Raw genomic sequence first — 20442 nt, 5'->3', positions numbered from 1 at the left:
AAATCTGTAGAAGTGGCTATTAGCACTTCTCTTAACCACTCTTCTCATTGAATGTCCTGCACTGCAACAGTGTTTACGCAGAGAAACAAGAATCTTAGGAAAGTCACTTTGTCGAGATCACTCGACTTCGTCTCTCTGTGGTTCTTGTGAGTCATAAATGGAAGGGCGCTTTAATGAACCTCTCCCTTCCCTGTCTTCCTCCACCATCCCAGGAGAGGGGCACAGGACACAACATCACAGAAGCAGCTGTGCTCTTGACTGCACCTTTCCAAATGGTGCTCTTGACCTTGGAGGAAAACATTCCTCAGTTTGTTTCTGACCTCACACTCTATTGTTCCAAGTATAGTCCCAGTCAATGTCTGTTCCCACAAAGTAATTAAACACCTTCTTTCAACCTGAAAAAATGTCTGAGTTAGGACAGTGATTTATGTGGTCACCTGGTAGGAAATGGTGAAGGATACTTTTGGTCCTCCGTTTCTGGCAGGTGGATATTCACACTTGTCTGAAAGTGGGAACCTTGAACTATTGACCTCCTGTCTCTTCACAAACCCAACGCTGTTGAGCTACAGTTTCTCTGGAAGATAAATTCATTTAAAAAAAAATCAAGGTTTTATCTGTTCCCTAGAGTTGCCCAGGATGTTGCAAATCTAACTCTGCAGATCAGACTCTGACAACTTTCAGAGAGGAATTTTAAATTGACCTCAGATGTGTCCCCACAGTCGTCACGGGCCCACTGCGTTCTGCCACAGTGGACCCATTGCCGATCAGTTCTGCTGGGGAAAACATATGGCAGAGTGTAAATTCCCTTCATCTTCCCTTGACTCAGCAGAAAAATACAATTTTTTGAAGTCCCAGAGTGAATTTAGGAACTTCAGGGCAACAGAAATATGAAACCCGTTTTTACAAACCAGGGAGGAAGGCAGCAGATACCAGTTTAACAAGCTCCCCAAATTCAGCAAGGCATTATTCAGAGAGCTGATGAGGCCTCTCTTTGCCAGTCTCCTTTAAACAATGTTTTGAATAATTGCACCTTTTAACTAAAAGAGCCTGAAAGGACAAGGAAATAGTGGTCTTGGCAGAGAACAGAAAGCATCCCCAGAGACAGAGGGGAGTTTTAAGGTGAAAACTGTTTGAGACCATATTGTTTAAAGAAGTCAGCGCAACTCCAAGATTGGGTAAAGAGATGTCACCATTACCATCCCCAGGCTGTGGGGAATAAATGGGAAGAGCCATTCTCAGAACTAAGACATGTAATGGGATTAGGTTTTCTAAGAAATTGCCCATTTGGTTGGTGGCATTTGATATAAATTTGGTGGAGAGCTTGCCAACATGCCCAAGTCCCTAGGTTAATGACCAGTACCACAAAGAAGGAGAAGGGGGAGGAGACAGCCATTTCCTTAGGGGCTTAGCCATCCCCTAGGCTCACTGTAAGAGAGCTGGGGAACAAACGTCCTTTCTCTGTCTCCCCCACTCTCAGATCTTATTTCTCTGTCTTTGGGTAAGGAGCCTGCCTATGTGGTCCCTTGAAGTCAATTCCCAGGACACAAAGAGGATGAATAAAGATGTAAATAAATTTGGAAGAGAAAGAGCCATCTAGCACTTCCCTTTGTGGCAGAAATGAAAGGGATAGGGCCAGTGAAGCATCCCTGGCCTGGCTCTCTGAGCTCTGCTGCACAGCCTTCAGAAGGTCCAGCCTTCAGGGTAAGAGATGCAACCATCCTTAGTCAGGAAGGAGAGAGAAGGACAAGCTGAGTTCACTGGAGATCATCTGGTTCTCCTGTCATGGCAAGGATGCAGCTATAAATGCCTGGGAAGTCCACTTGGCCTACCCAGAGCTTCAGGCCGATGTTTATCTTGTTGCTACATGGGCTTCTGGATTGAATATAAGGGTTGCTACTGAGAACTAAAGGAAAGAGAAAATAGCAAGCAAAGGGCTCAGTGTTGCAGAGAAAGTTCTACCCTGGGATTGGGGAAAATAAGTGCATTTAAAAACATTACAAAAGTAAGTTATTAAACTTCTCAGTGTATCTTTTTCAATTCATTTATTTTTCTTTTAGTATTTAAATTGTTTTCATACGATGCATTTTGATCATGTTTTCCCTGCCCCCAGTTCCTCCCAGCTCCTCCCCACTACCTACCCCTCCAACTTCCTGTTATGAAGCTAAGTATTCACCTGGACTTCCTGCCCATTCCTGAACTTACCCCCGTCTTTCAGGTCACCTCTTCCTGACCACTAGCCCTAACTAGCTTTTCATCTTTCATCACCTACCCTATCCTTAGCCTTCCCAAGCATGAACACTGTTCCCTACCAGGTGGGTCTTCAAAGCAGGATGAAGGGAGAGTCTGTCACGCTCCTCGTTGTGAGGCAATTTTAAAAGCTGAAGTTTAAGTGGCTTGTTATTTAGGAGCACTATATGGGTAGATACAGAAGTAAAAATAACCATGGTAGTGAAATAGCCACATCAGAAAAGGCGCATTAAGATGTCACAAACACAAATTATCTACCTCTCTGAGTTGCTTCCCTTTGAAAATGGAGGTGTCATTTTGTGTTTTTGATTTGGAACAAAGAGCTTCTTGATATATGGGTGCTGAATATGGACAGCGTTTTTCAGATTTCTCTGGATTCTGCTATGAGGCAATTATGTGACCTCTGCAGATCACTTAAGTTCTCTGAACAGGTTTCCTTGTCTTAAATAAAAGATCATGTAGCATGGCCAGCAAAGAAAGCAGTGGTTTCCAAGGAGAACTGTTAGAGGAATCCTGGCCTAACCAGCTGAAGACTGGGGAACCTGGAACACAGAGAGGATGTCTGGCCTCCAGTCTGCCCTTCCCATTCATGAGCCAAACTGACTCCCCAAAGTCACCAAACTATGCATCTGTCTATGCTAATAACTGCTCAAATATTAGTATTATTCACTGAGAAAAACAAAACAAAGGCCAAGCTTTCCCACGGTTGATCCATTTTCCTTCTGTGAGTTTTCAGAGAGAGAAAAGAGAAGAGTTACTCAACACTATGGTCTGAGTGTGAAGTGTCCCCAAGGGCTCTGATGAGTCTCCAGCCGGTGGGACTATTCTGGAAAGTTGTAAGACCTTGAAGAGGTAGAGTCTTTCTGGAAGAAGCAAGCGACCTTGAGGTTTTGGTGCTCTGGCCCCACTTTCAGTCTGCCTCTGCTTCCTGACTACACGTGCAATGGGAACAACTACCTCTGTCCCCAGCCACCATGCCTTCTCCACCATAATGGACTACATTGCATCTCTCCAACTGTGAGGCAAAACAAACCCTTTCTCCACTAAGCAGCTTCTCCTCCAGCACTTGATCTCAGCAGTGAATAAGGAACCAATACAATCAACCATACAGTGAAAGTCACATCGAGAAGTTTCCATGCCAGCTTCCCAGCAGTCAATCTTTAGTATATTAACAGCTCAAAAGCAGTGGTTAAGACAGTGGCAGGAGGTGGATTTTAGTGCAGCATTTCCTGCTCTTGACAGGGAGGGCACATCTCAGCACGCTTCTGCCCCTCTCATCTCTACCCTCTCCCACTTCAATTTAAAATATCTGTCTGGTATTCAACCTCCTGAAAGTTACAGTGAGGCAGAGAGTTAAGGACTGTAGATGGCTTTAAACTGAAAACTCATATATGTAGGGAACCACTTTGACAGCTGAATATGTCCCTTGGAATAGCCTAAGTAATTAAGTGTAATATTTAAGCCAAGAATAAGGTTGGGGGGAACCTATCCAGGTAGCGCATTCTGGAATCCTGAAGCACAAAGCTGTACTTGTGTTCTTTCATATAATGTGAAGTTGAATAGGGCATGAAGAAGCAATCTGAGAAATGCCTCACCTCCGTCTAATTGACTTCTGGAACAAACTCAGACATTCACTCACGCATCCGCTAGACCATCTTTCCATCAGCACACATATGTTGAACCCATATGTACCAAGCTCTGTCGATGCAGACAGTATAGAAATGAATACAGAGCTCACAGGCAGAGAGAGATACCATGAACAAATTCCTTGTTCTACATGTCCTCAGGGACAGAGGAAGGCAGGTGGGAACAGTGACAAAAACAAGGTTAGGACTCATAGACCAAGAAAGAATCAAATCTGGTGCCTCAAAGGAGGTGATAACTACGGGGATTAAAAAAAAAAAAAACTACCCAGGCAAGGTGGAAGTGAGACATTAAAGGTACGAAATAAAGTACTGCAAAGTATACCTGCCCCCTGAAAACATCACCAATTATGCATGCCTCAGGGATTCTAAAATTGCAGGAGCATTCTTTCTCCCATCCACATGGTAGATAAACACAGCTAAACTCACAAACAAATTATAGGCCTTTACCTTTTCCTATATTCTTCTTTGTGGAGTCCTTATTACCTCCTCAAGGCAGGAACATTGTTCTAGGCTTCATATAGAGCACAGTCTAGTATAACAAAGAACTTAGCTCTAAAGGAGACAGCAGGGTGGACTCCCAGCTCACCAATGTGTGCTTATGTAAGCCAGACAGCTTCTAAAATTTCAGAACTAGAAGCCATCAAGATTGCTTAGTGGGTTACAGCACTTGCTGCTGTACGAACTGAGGGTTTCAGCACCAGATGTATAAACTGAGGACATGACTACTCCAAGGTATGTTGAGGGGAGGGGAAGGTTTTTATCGTAGATATGTGGGAGAGTATAGCCAGAGCCATCTGGAAGAGTCCAGAGCAGAGAGAGAAAGTAGTAAACTGAACATAGCTAGCAGACTAAACTGGGCCATGAGAGAAGAGAGAGAGAGAGAGAGAGAGAGAGGGGGGGGGGGGAGGGAGGCAAGAAAAAGGGGCCCAAGAGAGGAAGACAAAACAGAGTGCATGGCTGAAATGGCAGGGTTATATGGAAATGGGAAGCTGGGGGAGGGAAGGAAGCCCATGAGCTGGAGACGTTTAGGGTAGGGAGTGAGAAGAGCTGAGAAGAGCCACAGGTAGTTGCGATACTGAGCAAGCCTGGAGGCCAGCATGCACTTTGTTATGCAAACCAGAACCACAGAAAGCCACTTTTCCCTAGTTCCTTTTAGATCTGACAGCAGCCAAGCCTAATGAACTGAGTTCCATCCCTGGACCACATGAGTTGTCCTGTGACCTCCACGTGTATGCTTTGGAATGAGTGCACTTCACATGCACAGCCACAGACAAATAAATAAATAAATAAGGTAGATAAATAAATAATAAAATAGATAAAAGATTAAAACTTCAGATCTTTCCCTTCAAAGCCAAGGATATAATAATTGGGCCTGCCTCAAAGTGTGATGTTCATTTAATGGAACTGTTAGTGGGCAGGTCTGGTCTAACCAAGTTCTTTCTCTTTCACTGAGTAAGATCTATGTCCAAGGCAAGTATACTGGAACAGGCCCATAATGCCAGCAATCAGGAACTGAGTCAGAGGTACCATGGGGTTGAAGCCAGTCTAGGCTACACAGAAAGAGTCTGTCTACAAGTAAAAAAATAAAGTAACAACAAATACTAAAACTGAAAATAAAAACCACCAAACGATGTGCAAAGAAGAAAACAGCTTGGTAAATAACAAACCACTTCCCATAAGACATTGCATTGGTCTTATCCTAACTCCTGGAATCATTTGTACCCACCTCCAAAAACAGAGATGCATCTGTGACCAGCATCTTATTTGTTTGTTTGTTTGTTTGTTTGTTTTCGAGACAGGGTTTCTCTGTGTAGCTTTGCGCCTTTCCTGGAACTCACTTGGTAGCCCAGGCTGGCCTTGAACTCACAGAGATCCGCCTAGCTCTGCCTCCCGAGTGCTGGGATTAAAGGCGTGTGCCACCACCGCCCAGCGTGTGACCAGCATCTTACAGTTCCAGGCTGACTAGCCATTGCTTCCATGTGGAACTGAGGACTTTTGGATGGCAGGGAGAGAAATCTCTGATTCTGAATGTTCTGCCTGGCCCTGTGCTGACGGAACTAGCTTTGAGAGTATGGTGGTGGTGTTTGTTTTCCTTTCTGCCAACTCTGCATCTAGATTTCTGTGGGCAAACATGAAGAAGGGTTATACAAGCCATTAGGTAGCACTTCAAACATTTAGAAAAAACAGCAACCACAGCTATTGTCTACACTGCTCTAGGTGCAGGCCCTCAGCCCACAATTCAGGCTTTGCTTCCCCCTCAACCCACATCAGCAGAAAATCAGGCCTGCTTGTCTGTTGCTTTCTGGTTTGTGTAGTTTGAATTCTGCTACAAGGAAAGGCAATCCAGCAAGCACCCCCTTCACCTGTAGTAATGAGCAAATAAACAGATCTTGTGGGATAAGGGTCTCCTCTTTTGCATTCCAGAGAGGCTCAGGCATAAATTTCATCCAAGACCACATACTGTCAGTAGTTCCTGCTTTTCTCCTAAATTCCTCAAACTAATGAATATTTATGAAACGTCATTTACTATGCAACTAGAAGGCCTGAGCAGTGCTCAAGCTGATTAGAGCCGTTGTGAGAGACAGGTTTCTTTCCGTTTTCTCAGATTTCCATGCACTGCAGCCTATGGGGTATCTCATGAATTAGGACTCCTTCCTCATCTACTTTCTGCACAGTCCTACCTCCAGGCTCTGGAGATTCCAGCTTAAAGAAAACAAGGAATGGAAATGGGGAGTGAGCGCCCTCTAGTGGCTCTAAAGTGAGGTGCTGCAAAATAGAAAAACCACACTTGCCTATCAGAGATGCATAAATTGCACGGACTAGTAAGAGAATCTAAGGCCACTTCTTTCCCACGTGAGCAGTTGGAGTAGGTGGAATTTGTGAGACATATTAGACAAGGAAACAGCATCTTGGGGAGCCCCGGAGCCCTTAAAGGAATGTCTGCCTGCAAAATCTAAGCATACTGTCAGTCAAGGAGGCCAGGCATTCCCATTTAGAGCATCATCATTGCTTCCTGCCTCTGTCCTTCCAGAAAACTGGACTTCTGGCCTAGTGCTAGAGAGCATACTGTTTTCTTCAAGGGGATGTTGCCTTCCTGATGGCTTAACCACAATACATCAGAATGTGATCCGGTTTGTACACAGGATACAAATCAGTGTGTTAAAAATGTCTTATATTTTTGGTTGTGAGCCTAGCCTTCAGAGAAACCCTGTCTCGAAAAACCAAAAAAAAAAAAAGTCTTGATATTTAGTCACACTATAGTAAGAAGGGCCCCAAACACAACGTGACTAGTGTCCTTATGAGAAGACAACTACCATATGAAGCAGGCTCACAGGGAGAGTGGCATGTGGTGAAGGTGAGATTGGGTTTAAGCAGATGCAAGTCAAACTAGTCAGCTTTCCATTACTTTAACAACATACCTGAGATGATCATCTTGTTAAAGGGAAAACTTCACCTGAACTTACAGTTTGGGAGTTTTTAGTCCATCCTAGGCTAGCCCTGTTGCTTTGGGGTCTGTGGTAAGGTGGCACATTGTGATGGAGAACATGTCTGTTTGCTTCATGCTGGGATACAAGTAGGATAGAGACTGGGATCTCACTACCCCCTGTAAGAGCAAGACTGGCAGCAGTAGTGGAAAGGGTTCCTGAACTGGTCATCTCCTGTCATCAGATTGGTGATACCCTAACTGTCATCAGAGAGCCTTCATCTTGTAACTGATGGAAATAAATGCAGAGACCCACAGCCAAGCACTGGGCCCACCTCCCAGAATCCTGTTAAAGAGGGGGAAGAAAGGTTGTACGAGGCTGAGTGGGGGGTCAAGATCATCACAAGGGAACCCACAGAAACAACTTACCTGAGCTCATAGGAACTGACAGACTCTGGAACCAACAGCTAGGAAGTCTACATGGGACTGACCTAGGCCCTCTACACATATGTGACCGTTGTATAGCTTGGTCTATTTGTGGGACCAGAGCCTGTCCCTAATGCTTGACTGGCTTTTGGGAACCTATTCCTCATACTTGGTCGCCTAGCCCAGCCTTAATACTAAGGGGAGAGCTTAGTCCTACCTCAACTTGATATGCCATGCTTTGTTGACATCCATGGGAGGCCTGTCCCTTTATGAACAGAAACAGGAGGAGTGGGGGGGCGCAGAGGGAAGGCAGTGGGGGGAAGAGAACAGGAGGAGTGGAGGGAGGGGGAACTGCAGTCAGGATGTAAAATAAATAAAAATTTTAATTAATAAAAAAACTTCATCTTAAAAAAAAAGAGCAAGATTGGGATCTCACTAATCTCTTTAAGAGTACAGCCTTCAATGAACAGAAGGTCTTCCACTAGGCCTTACTTCTGGAAGTTTCTACTGTGTCTCAGTAGTGGGACCTCTGGAGTACAGTTAAGATGTCCTGAAAACCAATACTGAAACCAAGAAATGCCAAGCCACCAGGAACAAGGGGAAGGCAGAGAAGAATAGCCCTTCGGGTTTCCAAGGGAGCATGACCCTTCCAGCTTCTTTATTTGGGACTCCAGGCTCCAACACTGAAGGGCAACCCATCTGAAGGCACCTGGATGTTGGGACATCTACAGCTATGACACTTGTCTACCTTGTGTCTAGAAAGATTGAATATTTCTTGCAGAAATAAAAGCCTCTGTTTACTGCCAGAAAAAGAAGACTTCACTCCTTTGATGGTATCTTTCACTTCATATCTTCTCTTTCAATTTGTCACAACTCTCTTGTGCTTTAATTCACTTAAGAGTCTATAATCTTCCAGAGCAGGGACAGACTCTGAATGTCCTCAGTGCTTTGTATGTTGAAACATGATTGGCATGCCCATAAGAAATAACTGAATAAGCACTGCTTCTCTTCAGTGTCTGGAGCATGGTCAAGCCTCATGCACTTTCCCGAACAGGATTGCTGTCCTTTGACTTCTCTGCTCTAGCCACACAGGTCTTCTTGAGGTCCCTGCCTCCTCCTTTGTTCCCCTTGCTCCAGCCCTTTTGCAAGTGGGCTTCTTCCAGAACCATCTAGTTAACCTCTTCACCCCCTGAGATTCAGCTCTAGCATCACTTCCTCATGAACTCTTTGGGTACCAGGTATCTCTCACCTGTAATACATAGCACAGAGGCTCCATTATATATCAGGATGTGATGATTTTCTTATTACCCATCTTCCCTGCCTGCTTTAGGCAACTGTTACATTCCTCTCACCCAATAGCTGCTCAATAAATACTTGCATCCATAGAAATACATACATATTCAACTAGTCATTGGTTTTACAAGCCTATTAGAATATTCAGGTCTACAGTAGGCAAAAATTATTACTTCTGCCAATTCTGTGCTAGGCATTGAGCCTGGTCCTTGTGTCCTATAGTTAGTCTTTGGAATGAGTCTATGACTTAGCAGTCATCTCATTTTCCAAATCAACAGTGGCTTGGATAATTAATTCTGCTGGAGGTCATTGAATTGTTAAATAGCAAAACTTTAACTTAAAACTATACATGTCAAAATTCATATTTAAAACTATCCCAGAATGACAAAAGAGAGGCAAATCATTATGATCTGTAATCATTTTGAATGTACATGATAAACATAAAAAACTGACTAAATGATGTTATAGCTTTAAATCCATGCTCATTAAACTAGATTTCTCAGTGGCATCTTCACCACAGTAAGTCCATTATCTGGCACAAGGCCAGCCATGTAGGATATGTTCAGTATAATCTGTTGAATGTATTTAAACTTAAAGCAACATTCCTGACATTCAAATAAAATAAAAAGGATGTAGTCAAAGCAAGCAAATAAATAAATAGGAAAGGGGGCCTGGAGAGATGACTTGGTGGTTAGGAGCACTGGCTGCTCTTCCAGAGGACACAGGTCCCGTTCCAGCACCCACACTGTAATAGAAAGAGAAAGAGAGACAGAAACAGAGAGAAGAAGGAAAAGAGGAGGGGGAAAGGGAAAAAGGGAAGGAGGGAGGTAGAAAGGGAGGAGGGAGGGAGGGAAGCAGGCAGGAAGGAGAAAAAAATTAAATTGAAAAAAAGAAACAGGAAAGAGACAGAGTAGGCACAAATATGTCACCTGCCCATGGTGTGCTACAGCCATTTTAGATGTGTTTTAAAAACTTTCACTTGGGATGGTATCTTGTGTATACCAAGGTACCTACAATAACATTATGCCGTCATTGTTTCCTTCCTGTTTTGCTTGTGAGAACCTGATACTCAGAAACAGGGTGAGCTCAGGGCCTAAGCTACACCTTAAGCTGCAGGTCCTCACATTACATTGTGGCCCACATCAATATAGTTAAGTGTGGCTCCAAGAAACACCACAGAAGCCCTTCCAGGAGAGCCTGCTAGCATGTGTCACCTTGCTCAAAAACCTGTTCCCCTGGCTGACAAAGAGAAGGAGTGGAAGACAAACCACATGTCTCATCACTTCCTATTTTGGTGTCAGTTATTTGTGCATGCAACTGTCTCATGGCTCTTAATCTGAAAGTCACTGAGGAAAAATAAGCTTTTGCTTTCCAAAGACTAGGAGTCCATCACCATCCCAGTGGAGTGGCACCACAGCAGGCAGGTGTAGCCACTGGAGCTGGACGCTGGAAGCTGAGAGCCAAACAGAAAGCAGAGCAACTAGGGAATGACACAAGTCTTTAAAACCTAAAACCCTACCCCACTTCCTCAAGCAAAGCCACACCTCCTAAACCTCCCTAAACAATTTACCACCAACTAGGGACCAAGTATTCAAATGCCAAAGCCTATGAGAGGACTTCTTATTCAAACCACCACAATTACTACCTTTGACAGAGAAAATTAAAATGGCCCAGTGGCTCAGTTGCACCAATTTCACATTGACCTTCCAGCTGATTCTTCATCTGAACTAAAGAACATAGACATGATACCTGCTTGTTTTTGGAAGTGAAGGGATGCTTGCCTCCCTCAGTTTGACTTGGCAGCCTGAAGTTCCCCCAAGGCCCTTTGAACTGGATTGTTCTTGGACCACATGTACTTTTTATACATTTAGAGAATTGGAGTTGCTACTCCAAAGAAAAGAAAGATTGATTCTGGCTGAAAGAACAAACCTAGTAGAATGGAAAGGAGGAAGTGAGAAATGGAAGCTGCCACGCTGAGCACACACAGGCCTTCTTCCCTGGACACTTTACAAAAGCTCTCTAACGCGTTCTGTGGGACAGCCAGCCCCAGGCACCAGACCACAGACCTGGAGATAAATCACAGAGCAACAGAGGCCATGTCCTTGGGAACAGTGATTTTTTTATTTTTTTTAAGTGCTCTGAATTAAGTTTTTATATTTCTCGAGAGTATGTTGGTGTCTGTAAACCTAAGTAAGAAACTCTTTTTCTTAGCAATCTTCTGCCCCTCAGTTCCTGAAAGAGGTCCAGAAGGAAGCCAGTCTGGCTGCTCCCAGGGAGGATTACGAGGAATTCACCTCATGCCAATGCTTGGACTATCATTTTATCTGACCCTTACACCGGGCCTCCACAGGAAGCAGCAGGCTGATGCTACCTACCTTCAGTCGGTATTTTAACATATGTCTGTTATGTATATATTATCTGTCAAGCTACGTAGTCTTTGCTGGAGATAACACGGTGAATTATCTAGATGTGTCCCGAGTTCCCTTAGGGCTCACACTTCTTGAGAAAGGGAGATGAAGGAGAAGATTTCCAGGAGAGATAGAAATGATAAGGGAGACCTGCCTTAGAGAGGAGGCCAGCCCAACGGCAGCTATCCCTCTCCTGGGTAGCTCCAGTTTGTCCTCCTGTCCCCTCCAGCCTCTATCCCCGCCTTGCTGTCCTCAGAGTTTCACCTTCCCTCCCAGCCGCCCACCTCTGGTTCCTACGTGCTCTCTCGCGAGCGAGCTGCACAGGCCAACGGCAGTACTCTGCCTTGCTGTCTCCTTCCTCCTACTGGCTTGGGCAACCCTACTGCCCACCGCCTTCCGCCATGGGCAACGAGGCTAGCTTCCATTCCGAGATGGGCAGTAACTTCGAGCAAGATGAGATTAGAAGGCTGTGCAGAAGCTTCAGGAAGTTGGACGTGGACAAATCCGGCTCCCTGAGCAGAGACGAGTTCATGTCGCTGCCTGAGCTGAAGCAGAACCCACTGGTGACTCGAGTGATCGACATCTTCGACACGGACGGCAATGGGGAAGTGGACTTCCACGAGTTCGTCGAGGGCACCTCGCAGTTCAGCGTCAAGGGCGACGAAGAGCAGAAGTTAAGGTTCGCCTTCAGAATCTATGACATGGACAAAGATGGCTACATCTCCAACGGGGAGCTCTTCCAGGTGCTGAAGATGATGGTGGGTAACAACCTCAAGGACTGGCAGCTGCAGCAGCTGGTAGACAAAACCATCTTGGTTGTGGATAAGGACGGCGATGGCCGGATATCCTTTCAAGAGTTCTCGGATGTGGTCAGAGGCATGGAGATCCACAAGAAGTTGGTCGTGCCTATGTGAGTTTTGTGGGGGTTTTTATTTGTCTGTTTGGTTTGGTTTGGTTTCTTTAAAGGCTCCACTCAACATACTGGGCTTTCTTCTCTCATTCAAGATATCCAGCTACTGTCTCTCGGGCTAATCCGGAAGTGTTTCTCTCTGCCTCTACCACATCTATACAGTGTCATTAATTCAACTCTCGATGATGATGACTACAGACAAGGGGAGGAAGCAGGGAGGGAAATGAGAAATTGAAATAATTCTCATAAATGCCTTTTTCTTTGTTTTAGAGAACACGGTCAAGAAGACTAAAAGCTTAAAAATAAGAAAATGCACATCTTTGCCTTTCTTTCTCAAGGCTGTGTATATGGGAGAAGACTACAATTCTCACAGAGTGTTAGGCACTCTTTTCATTTACTTGTGGCATTCAGACTTTTAACAAATTGTTAACTTCCTATTGTAACAACTAGCAAAAATATATTTATCTTTGCTTAGTATCCTTTAGTCACTCTCTGGGCACAAATACTCGAATAGCAGGATGCACCTGACTCCCCATGGTCATCCAGAAATCCCTGAGCGTGTTTGAGGGATAGAAGTCTAAATGGGGAGATTCTGGCATGGTGCTGTAGCCTGCCAGAAAGTAGTCTCAGAGTTCATGTGCGAACAGCTAAACCTGGACCAAATGGCCAGCCCACCAGGTTTTCAGCCTTGTAGCTTCTGAAAAAGCAGTGTTTTGGTCAGATAGGGCATCCTCTGTTGTACGAATCTTAAAAGTTCTTATTAATAAAAACAAACCTGGAGCCAGGTATTGGGGTGAATGCTGGAAGATCAGAGAAGCAGAACAAGCCACAGATACCTCACCTTGCCAATTCCTCAGCTGATTTTGTTTCCTCAGACTGGAAGCCTCTCAGTCTTCATCCAGAACGAATCGTAGCTGAACTGTTGCTCAAAAGCCTGAAAGCTTAACCAGGCCAAAAGCTTCTAGTTCCTGGTTTTAATGCCTTATATACCTTTCTGCTTTCTGCCATCACTTCCTGGGATTAAAGGCTCACTTCCTGGAATAAAGGCATGAGTCACCATGCTTGGCTGTTTCCAGTGTGGCCTTAAACTCGCAGAGATCCAGATGGATCTCTGCCTCCCAAGTGATAGGATTAAAGGCGTGTGTGCCACCATTTTCTGGCCTCTATATCTAGTGGCTGTTCTGTTCTCTGACCCCAGATAAGTTTATTAGGTTGCACAATATTTTGGGGAACACAATGCCACCACAATCCTCCCCAGCAAGAGCCCTTTCATCCCACACCCAACCTCACCCAGCTGGAGAGAATGGGATAGAGTCAGTTTTCCCCCAAGGCAAAATCAGCAGATTCGGGCTGAGGTGGCCTTTCCCAGGATGCTGAAATGCTATTGTTCAGGGTGATGAGCGGTGCAAAGATTGGCAAACATAAGGAAAGCTGGTAACACTGGATCAGCTTGCTTCTGAGAACCTGATCTGGTCCCCAGCAGAGAAGCCAACAGTTGTCTTATCTCAGGAAAGTTTCTCCTCCACTGCAACATTCAACTTAGAGTTCCTCGTGCCCAAATAATTAGACGAGGATCCTAGGATGTGCTGTCACTTGATTCTAGACAAGATGTAATGTTACACACCTTCTTCTGCAATTCACATAGGGCCCCGTTGGTGGCCTAGGATCAGCAATGGGAGATAGTACTTTATGGAAAGGAACAAGCTCTGTTCTTTTTTGGAGTTGGTTTAAAACTACTATTTGTCCTCACAAATGTCATTAGCTCCCTGAAGTCCCTTATACTATTGTCAGTTCATAGAGTACAAGGTGTCCTGGGAAGGGCAGGTTCAGCCCATGCCCCAGCATCTGCCACTTCACAGGTTGCTCCCCGTAATGAGTCGCCTGATACTCAAAATACTGTAATAATGAAATAAACTCTTCCTACACTTACCCAGTCGAGAGACACCACTTAACCATTTCTAGATTTATTGTTAAATTTTGAAGAAGCTGCCAATTAGTCTTGGAAGGTAGGAATCCACAGATTTCATTCCTGGCAAGGTGCCCATCTATCCCAAGGCATACTGCAACACTTTTCATTTTATACTTGGGAATCACAAGGAATAGGAATTCCTGACTCTATAATTTCTTTTCCATCATAAAATATATATTTGGATTATGCAAATAATGTCATCCCTGTAGCATTGGAGTCAAACCCATTTCACGGTCGGGTGGTCATGGCGCACACCTTTAATCCCAGCACTCGGGAGGCAGAGGCAGGCAGATCTCTGTGAGTTCGAGGCCAGCCTGGTCTACAGAGCAAGATCCAGGAAAGGCACAAAGGTACACAGAGAAACCCTGTCTTGAAAAACCAAAAACAAAAACAATAAAAAAAAAACCATTTCACAATAGTTAGGACAATTAGAGACCCAAACACCCCAGGGTACGGATTCAGAACAGTGTCACCACAGCCGCTTATTAGCCGGGTAAATATGAGCGAACTAGCTTCTGTGTCTTTCCATCCACGTTGAAGATTCGAAGAGATGAAGTATGTAAAGCATTTACTAATTTCTTCCCTTCCCCTCTCTCCCTGTCTGTAAGATCGGTGTGGAAAGGATACTGGCATCCTTTGTATCCTCACTTCTTGACACTTTGCCACACCCACTCTAAAATGAGCTGGACTTCTATGTAATTTGGGCCCAGAAAGAACATGATAGGAACAGATGCCAAGGCCCTCCTCACCACTTATGTGCAAATCACACCACGTATTTCTCAACTTGAGACCTAGAACACACTTGAAAGAGAGCCTTTCATCCTAGCCCGGCATATCTGACTTTGAGAGGAAATGTTAGTAAGAATGGTGAGCATAGCCCAAGAAGATCTCCTGAGGACAGATGTTATTGCTCTGGAAATGCACTCTTTCAAATGGGAAAAAAAATTTGAAATTACAACCAAGGATTTTATTCAGTTAACTGTTCATATTTAACAAGGAAACTCTTTTGGAGTAGCTGGATTAAGTTAATTGTTCAACCAATCTACATATCATAGCTGCCCAAAGCTTTGTGGCAATATCCTTGAACTGACTACTTGTTTCTAGTTTTAGAACAGAAAATATCTGGCTAAATATTTGGGGAAATGGAACATATTTACTTCCAAGCTAGAATGCTTTTTCTTCTCTGTGGGGCGTTTACCCAACCACCCCCACAGTTCCCAAGAGTTGTCTTGAGTGTGAGCAGCAGGAAATATTAGATAGAAGGATTTATTGCGGAGAATATCGCGGAGATAAACAGGTAGAAAATAAAGGATAGCCTCGAGAGGGCCTGGAACCTTTTCCAACAGCCCCGACTGTCTCTGCCCCAGGGTTTTTATAGAGACGCCAAGGGGTGGAGCAAAAGACCTCCTCCCCCAGCATAGCCAAGTGCAGACCATCTCAGACACCTGCACTCAGGCCCGTGGTCCTAATCATCCTCTATGCGGATCTGCTGGGTAAAGCCACGAGGAACCCGAGAACGGGCTCCCACACTTCTCTTAGTTAACTTACAGTTTCTCAAAAAAACAATAGTTCCGTGTAACTATTGGCAATAACAATTGGTGTGGATGGGGTAATCAACTCCTAACTTCTATTATATCATCTGATGAGTGCTGAGGTGGTACCACCATTGCAGCCTTACAAATGACATGGGCAATCTTGTCCAAGGACATGAGACTGGAAAGAAGAAAGGAAAGACCCAAGACCACAAAGACCATGGTTCCTTTATCCCATATTGAATCCCTCTTGTTCTTAGGGTTACTATGTTCACTTGTCTCAAATTATTCTTAATAATTTTATTAATGTAGTCTGGTCAATCCAATTTCCACAAGAGGAGAAACCAAGAACTAACGAACTAACTACCTGTCAAGGAGCAAGAGGCCCAGACCTCTTCAGTTCTACGCATTACAAAGAAACAGCCATATTTTAAATGTGTGTGTGTATACATGCGTGTGCAAGTGTACAAGCACAAGTGTGCACATATATGTGAGGACAAGTCCACCCTGGGTGTTGTTACCAGGGATCATTTCAAGAGAGAGTATCTTACTGGGACCTGGGGTCACTATTGCAATTAGGCTGGCTGGTCAGTGACTCCATCTTCTCTACTCTGGGATTATAAGCATGCACCACCATGCCCAGCTTTTTAACATTCCAAAAATTGAACTCAGGTCAATTACTAAGGTATCACCGCAGCCCCGGAGACAGTTTTAAACTACCTTCCACTTTCATCTTAGCCTGAGAAACAAGTGACCATATTTAAATTAAACTGATAACAGCAATATGCTCCAAGGTTATACATATTAGTAACAACACATTGTTATGATTCTATGTTAATGGAGTGTGTCTGCTTTCCACCATATGTTATAATTTCTAAGCCACTAGATAGATGCCCTTTTTGAAACAGGGAAAATAGTGGCCTCAGCACAATTGGTTTGTATTCCAAGTCAGTTATGCTTTAGAAATATCATAAAGGTGTAGGAGTGTAGCTAATAGTCTGAGAATTAGACTGGATATTTGGGAGTGGGCTGAGAGGGTCGGATAGTAAGCATAGGACCCAGGTTTTCATGCATACTAGGCAAGCATTCAACCATTACACTTTATCCCTGGAACCTGGAATCCTTTGCAGGATTACCTATGCTAGTAGCCAATGACTATGACTTAGAAACTATGTCACAACACCTTTAAATGATTTCTAATGAAAAATAGCAGTGCATAGACACAGCAGCAAAGCTATGTAGATGGGAGGATATTCTCTGACAGTTCACAGGCTACATATAATCCACAAATAGGCATTTTTGTTGTTGATAACATCAGTTTTAAAAGATGGTTTTGCTGTTGCTTTTTAAAACCCAACAATTGCCTGGCATGGCGATGCATTCCTTTGATCCTAGCATATAAAGAACACATACACACACAACCCAAGGATTTTAAATAAAATTGAAAGTTTAGCTTAAAGGAATGCAGGCCATCCTAAGATGGAAGTGACCTTTTAGGGTATAAGCCTCTGCAGTATTGGGACTAAATTGAAAGTCTTGAAGAAATCTTAACATAGCCCCTCCATTCCCTAGCATGAAAACTCAAGATGGACTGAAGAGATTAGCATTCTCCCAAATCACCACTAAACACAAAACATTCTTCTCAAGACAACTGAAACAACAGAAGAATTTAGGGTGGGCAAAATATGCGCATGCAAACTTTCATGGACTAAATCCAAAAAAATAAAAGATCGTATAGGAAAATTTAAAGTGGAAAAAACATAAAAAGTTAAGAAAGGTCAATAGCTTTTTAAAGTCTCCTGTCTGAAATGCATAGAATAGGGAAAATGCAAACATATGATTTACACAAAAATCGGGAAAATAAGCATGGAAAAATATTCAGCCATCTAATAAACAGTAATTACAATAATTAAATCAAACTGGACTAAGGGTATAGCCAGTGTAGAGTGCTTGCACAACACACATTTGATGTTAGCACCAGAAAGGAAAAAAGAAAAACAGGAAAAACTGGTTATGACACAAGATTGGTGAAGTTATGCAGATCTGGAGCTCTGCAGCATCTTGTACCTTTGGTGGCACTGAGACCGGTTTCTGCCATTTTTTAAAGGTCATTTCAAACACCATAAATCACCAAAATAGTTATAGCCACTGGTTTCTGCCATTTTTAAGGGTCATTTCAGACATCATCAATCCCCCAAATAGTTGTAGCCATTGACCTGATAACCACGCCCATAGCAGTATTTACTGCAATAATCCAAAATGATGTTTAACTGATAAGACTTTTCTACTGCAGCAATATTTATTATATATAATAAAGTATAATCATAAACAACTAACAGTTTGAGAGTAGTAAATTATAATAAAAGAAGCAATAGACTTAATCCATTGAAGCTAACAGATTTTAGAAATTAATATTAAAGGTACGTTATTGTTTTTTGTTTTTCAAAACAGGGTTTCTCTGTGTAGCCCAGGCTGTCCTGGAACTAGCTCTGTAGACCAGGCTGGTCTCAAACTCACAGATATCTGACTGCCTCCACCTCCTGAGTGCTGGGATTAAAGGTGTGAGCCACCACTCACTGCCTGGCAAAAGTATTACTTTAGAAAAGACTTGTTTAAAAGAAAACATAGTGTTTACCACTCTAGAAAAATATATATGCCAATGATCTTAGTTCAGAAGAGAAGGGAGAATTTTAAAGCAATTGTACGAGACCAAGCATGGTAGCTCATACAATCCCAACACTACAATCCCAACACTCAGGAGACTGAGGCAGAAGGTTTTCCATGAGTTCACTGCCAGTTTGAACTATAGTGAGTCCCAAGCCAGCCTAAGCTACAATATAAGACTGTTTAAAAAAAAGTGTTTGTCCTATATTAAAAGGATATAGCAGTCTCAGATTGAACTGCTTCTAGCTCCTCAGATGGGAGTGGGGCCTCATGAGTTCTTCACTTATCCATGATGGAATATTGTACATTCAGTCTTGTACAGGTAATCATCACTGCCATGTCATGTACAGAAAACAGTTTCACAGCACTCCTTCCCATTCTCAGGCCCTTACATTTTTTTCCATTTCCCCTTTTGTTATGTTTCCAGAGGTTTGAGAGGGTGAAATACACACACACACACACACACACACACACACACACACACACACACACATCAGTGTTCTCAGCACTTTGACCAATTTTGATTCTGTATTAACCAGCACCCAATACAAGCAGAAAGTTCCTTGACCAAGGCTGAAAATCAAAAACATAAATATTAAGATGGTAGTTGATCAATATGCCCATTTAGCAAAATAACAACAGTAGATGCCCTCCTATGGCTTACAACGGCCCAGCCATAGGCTTTTGACCAGGTTTACAGTACCAGACATTCTTCGTGTGCAGAAAGCTTCAAATCCAATTAGAAAAGTTACTCCCATAACAGTCATGCTATTATTGCACCAATGGGCACATCTTGCCTAGCAGGTCAGTATTATAGCATTCAGGCTCTAGTCCTTTCTCTCAGCAGCCTGTATAGCACCTTCTAGAACTATCAAAGCTAGCCAGCAGGGAGTAAGCTTCCAGATCAGCTTCAATTTGATTTCTCTATATCCTGAAACCACACCTTAAAGTGTGTAGTGTATTTGACAATAGGGTCTTACCATCTAGTTCTTATGCGCAACCAAGAGCAATGGCAATGACCTGTATTGTTGGGGATGCCTCTGTGGTTTCCTTTACCAACAACTCACAGGAATGTATGTATCCCACTCCTGACACTGGGATTTTTACTTAATAGCTTATGGCTTCTGGTAGCAGCATTATACAGCCATGTAGGGTATCTCTGTTCAAGGGAGTTTGCTTTTAATATTAAATGTGATGTATTTGGGGATAGCCAAATAGTCTGAGTAGGGAATTGAAGAATAAAGCCATTATTTAAAATTGAAGAATAAAGTTAAGACTCTTGGTAATCATTAGCATATCACTGGCATTTAAAGCCATAAATCTGGATGATAAATAAGTATAGCAAGGAATGGAAATCATGCCATCAATTACAGTCAGAGAGATGAAGATTCGCAATGGAGACTGAAGTAGAAGCAAGGAAGAGAAGTACCCCCAAAACTAAGTATATATCAAAACACATAAATAATAAGGTGACTCACATTGACTGAAGCAGTTGGACAATAACCTGACCAGAGTGGATCCAAGTCAGAATGAGTGGAGACTAATTGGGAACAATGGATACATACAACTCTGTAAAGAACCAGATGAATGAGATAGGGTGGTTGCTGTGTGTTGTAGACAGCCTGTGAACAGGAAGAAGGATTAGTTTCATGGGAGCATCATTAACATATAAGGTTTGATTGATGAGTAAAATACTTTCATAGCATTCCTTACTGGGGTCTTGGGAATTACTTATTTATCAAACCAGCCATCAGCTGCTCTAAGTGTCCCCATAAGAACAAGATACAAAACAGAATTTGGGCACCAACAAAATTGGTGATCTTGGTCTCTACATTTCCTGGAAGCATCAATGGTCCGGGCAGAAACCACACATTTAATGATTACAGGCATCTTTCTTTATCTGGATCGAGTTTGTTCTTAGAA

The 20442-nt window shown here is 43.2% G+C and overlaps 2 protein-coding genes across 2 annotated transcripts in view; both read left to right on the top strand.

Annotated features, from left to right (window-relative positions):
• Grin3a (glutamate ionotropic receptor NMDA type subunit 3A) overlaps positions 1 to 20442 on the top strand; it is a 181686-nt gene that overhangs the window by 151519 nt on the left and 9725 nt on the right. The window lies entirely within an intron of this gene.
• Ppp3r2 (protein phosphatase 3 regulatory subunit B, beta) lies at positions 11738 to 12831 on the top strand. The gene is made up of 2 exons (XM_059254343.1): positions 11738 to 12354; positions 12625 to 12831. The coding sequence occupies exons 1-2, from the start codon at positions 11846 to 11848 to the stop codon at positions 12644 to 12646; spliced, it is 531 nt and encodes a 176-aa protein (XP_059110326.1). The 5' UTR covers positions 11738 to 11845; the 3' UTR covers positions 12647 to 12831.

Source organism: Peromyscus eremicus, chromosome 2 (assembly GCF_949786415.1).
Source record: "Peromyscus eremicus chromosome 2, PerEre_H2_v1, whole genome shotgun sequence".
NCBI lineage: Eukaryota > Metazoa > Chordata > Mammalia > Rodentia > Cricetidae > Peromyscus > Peromyscus eremicus.
This window is presented reverse-complemented; position numbering and strand designations above follow the sequence as displayed.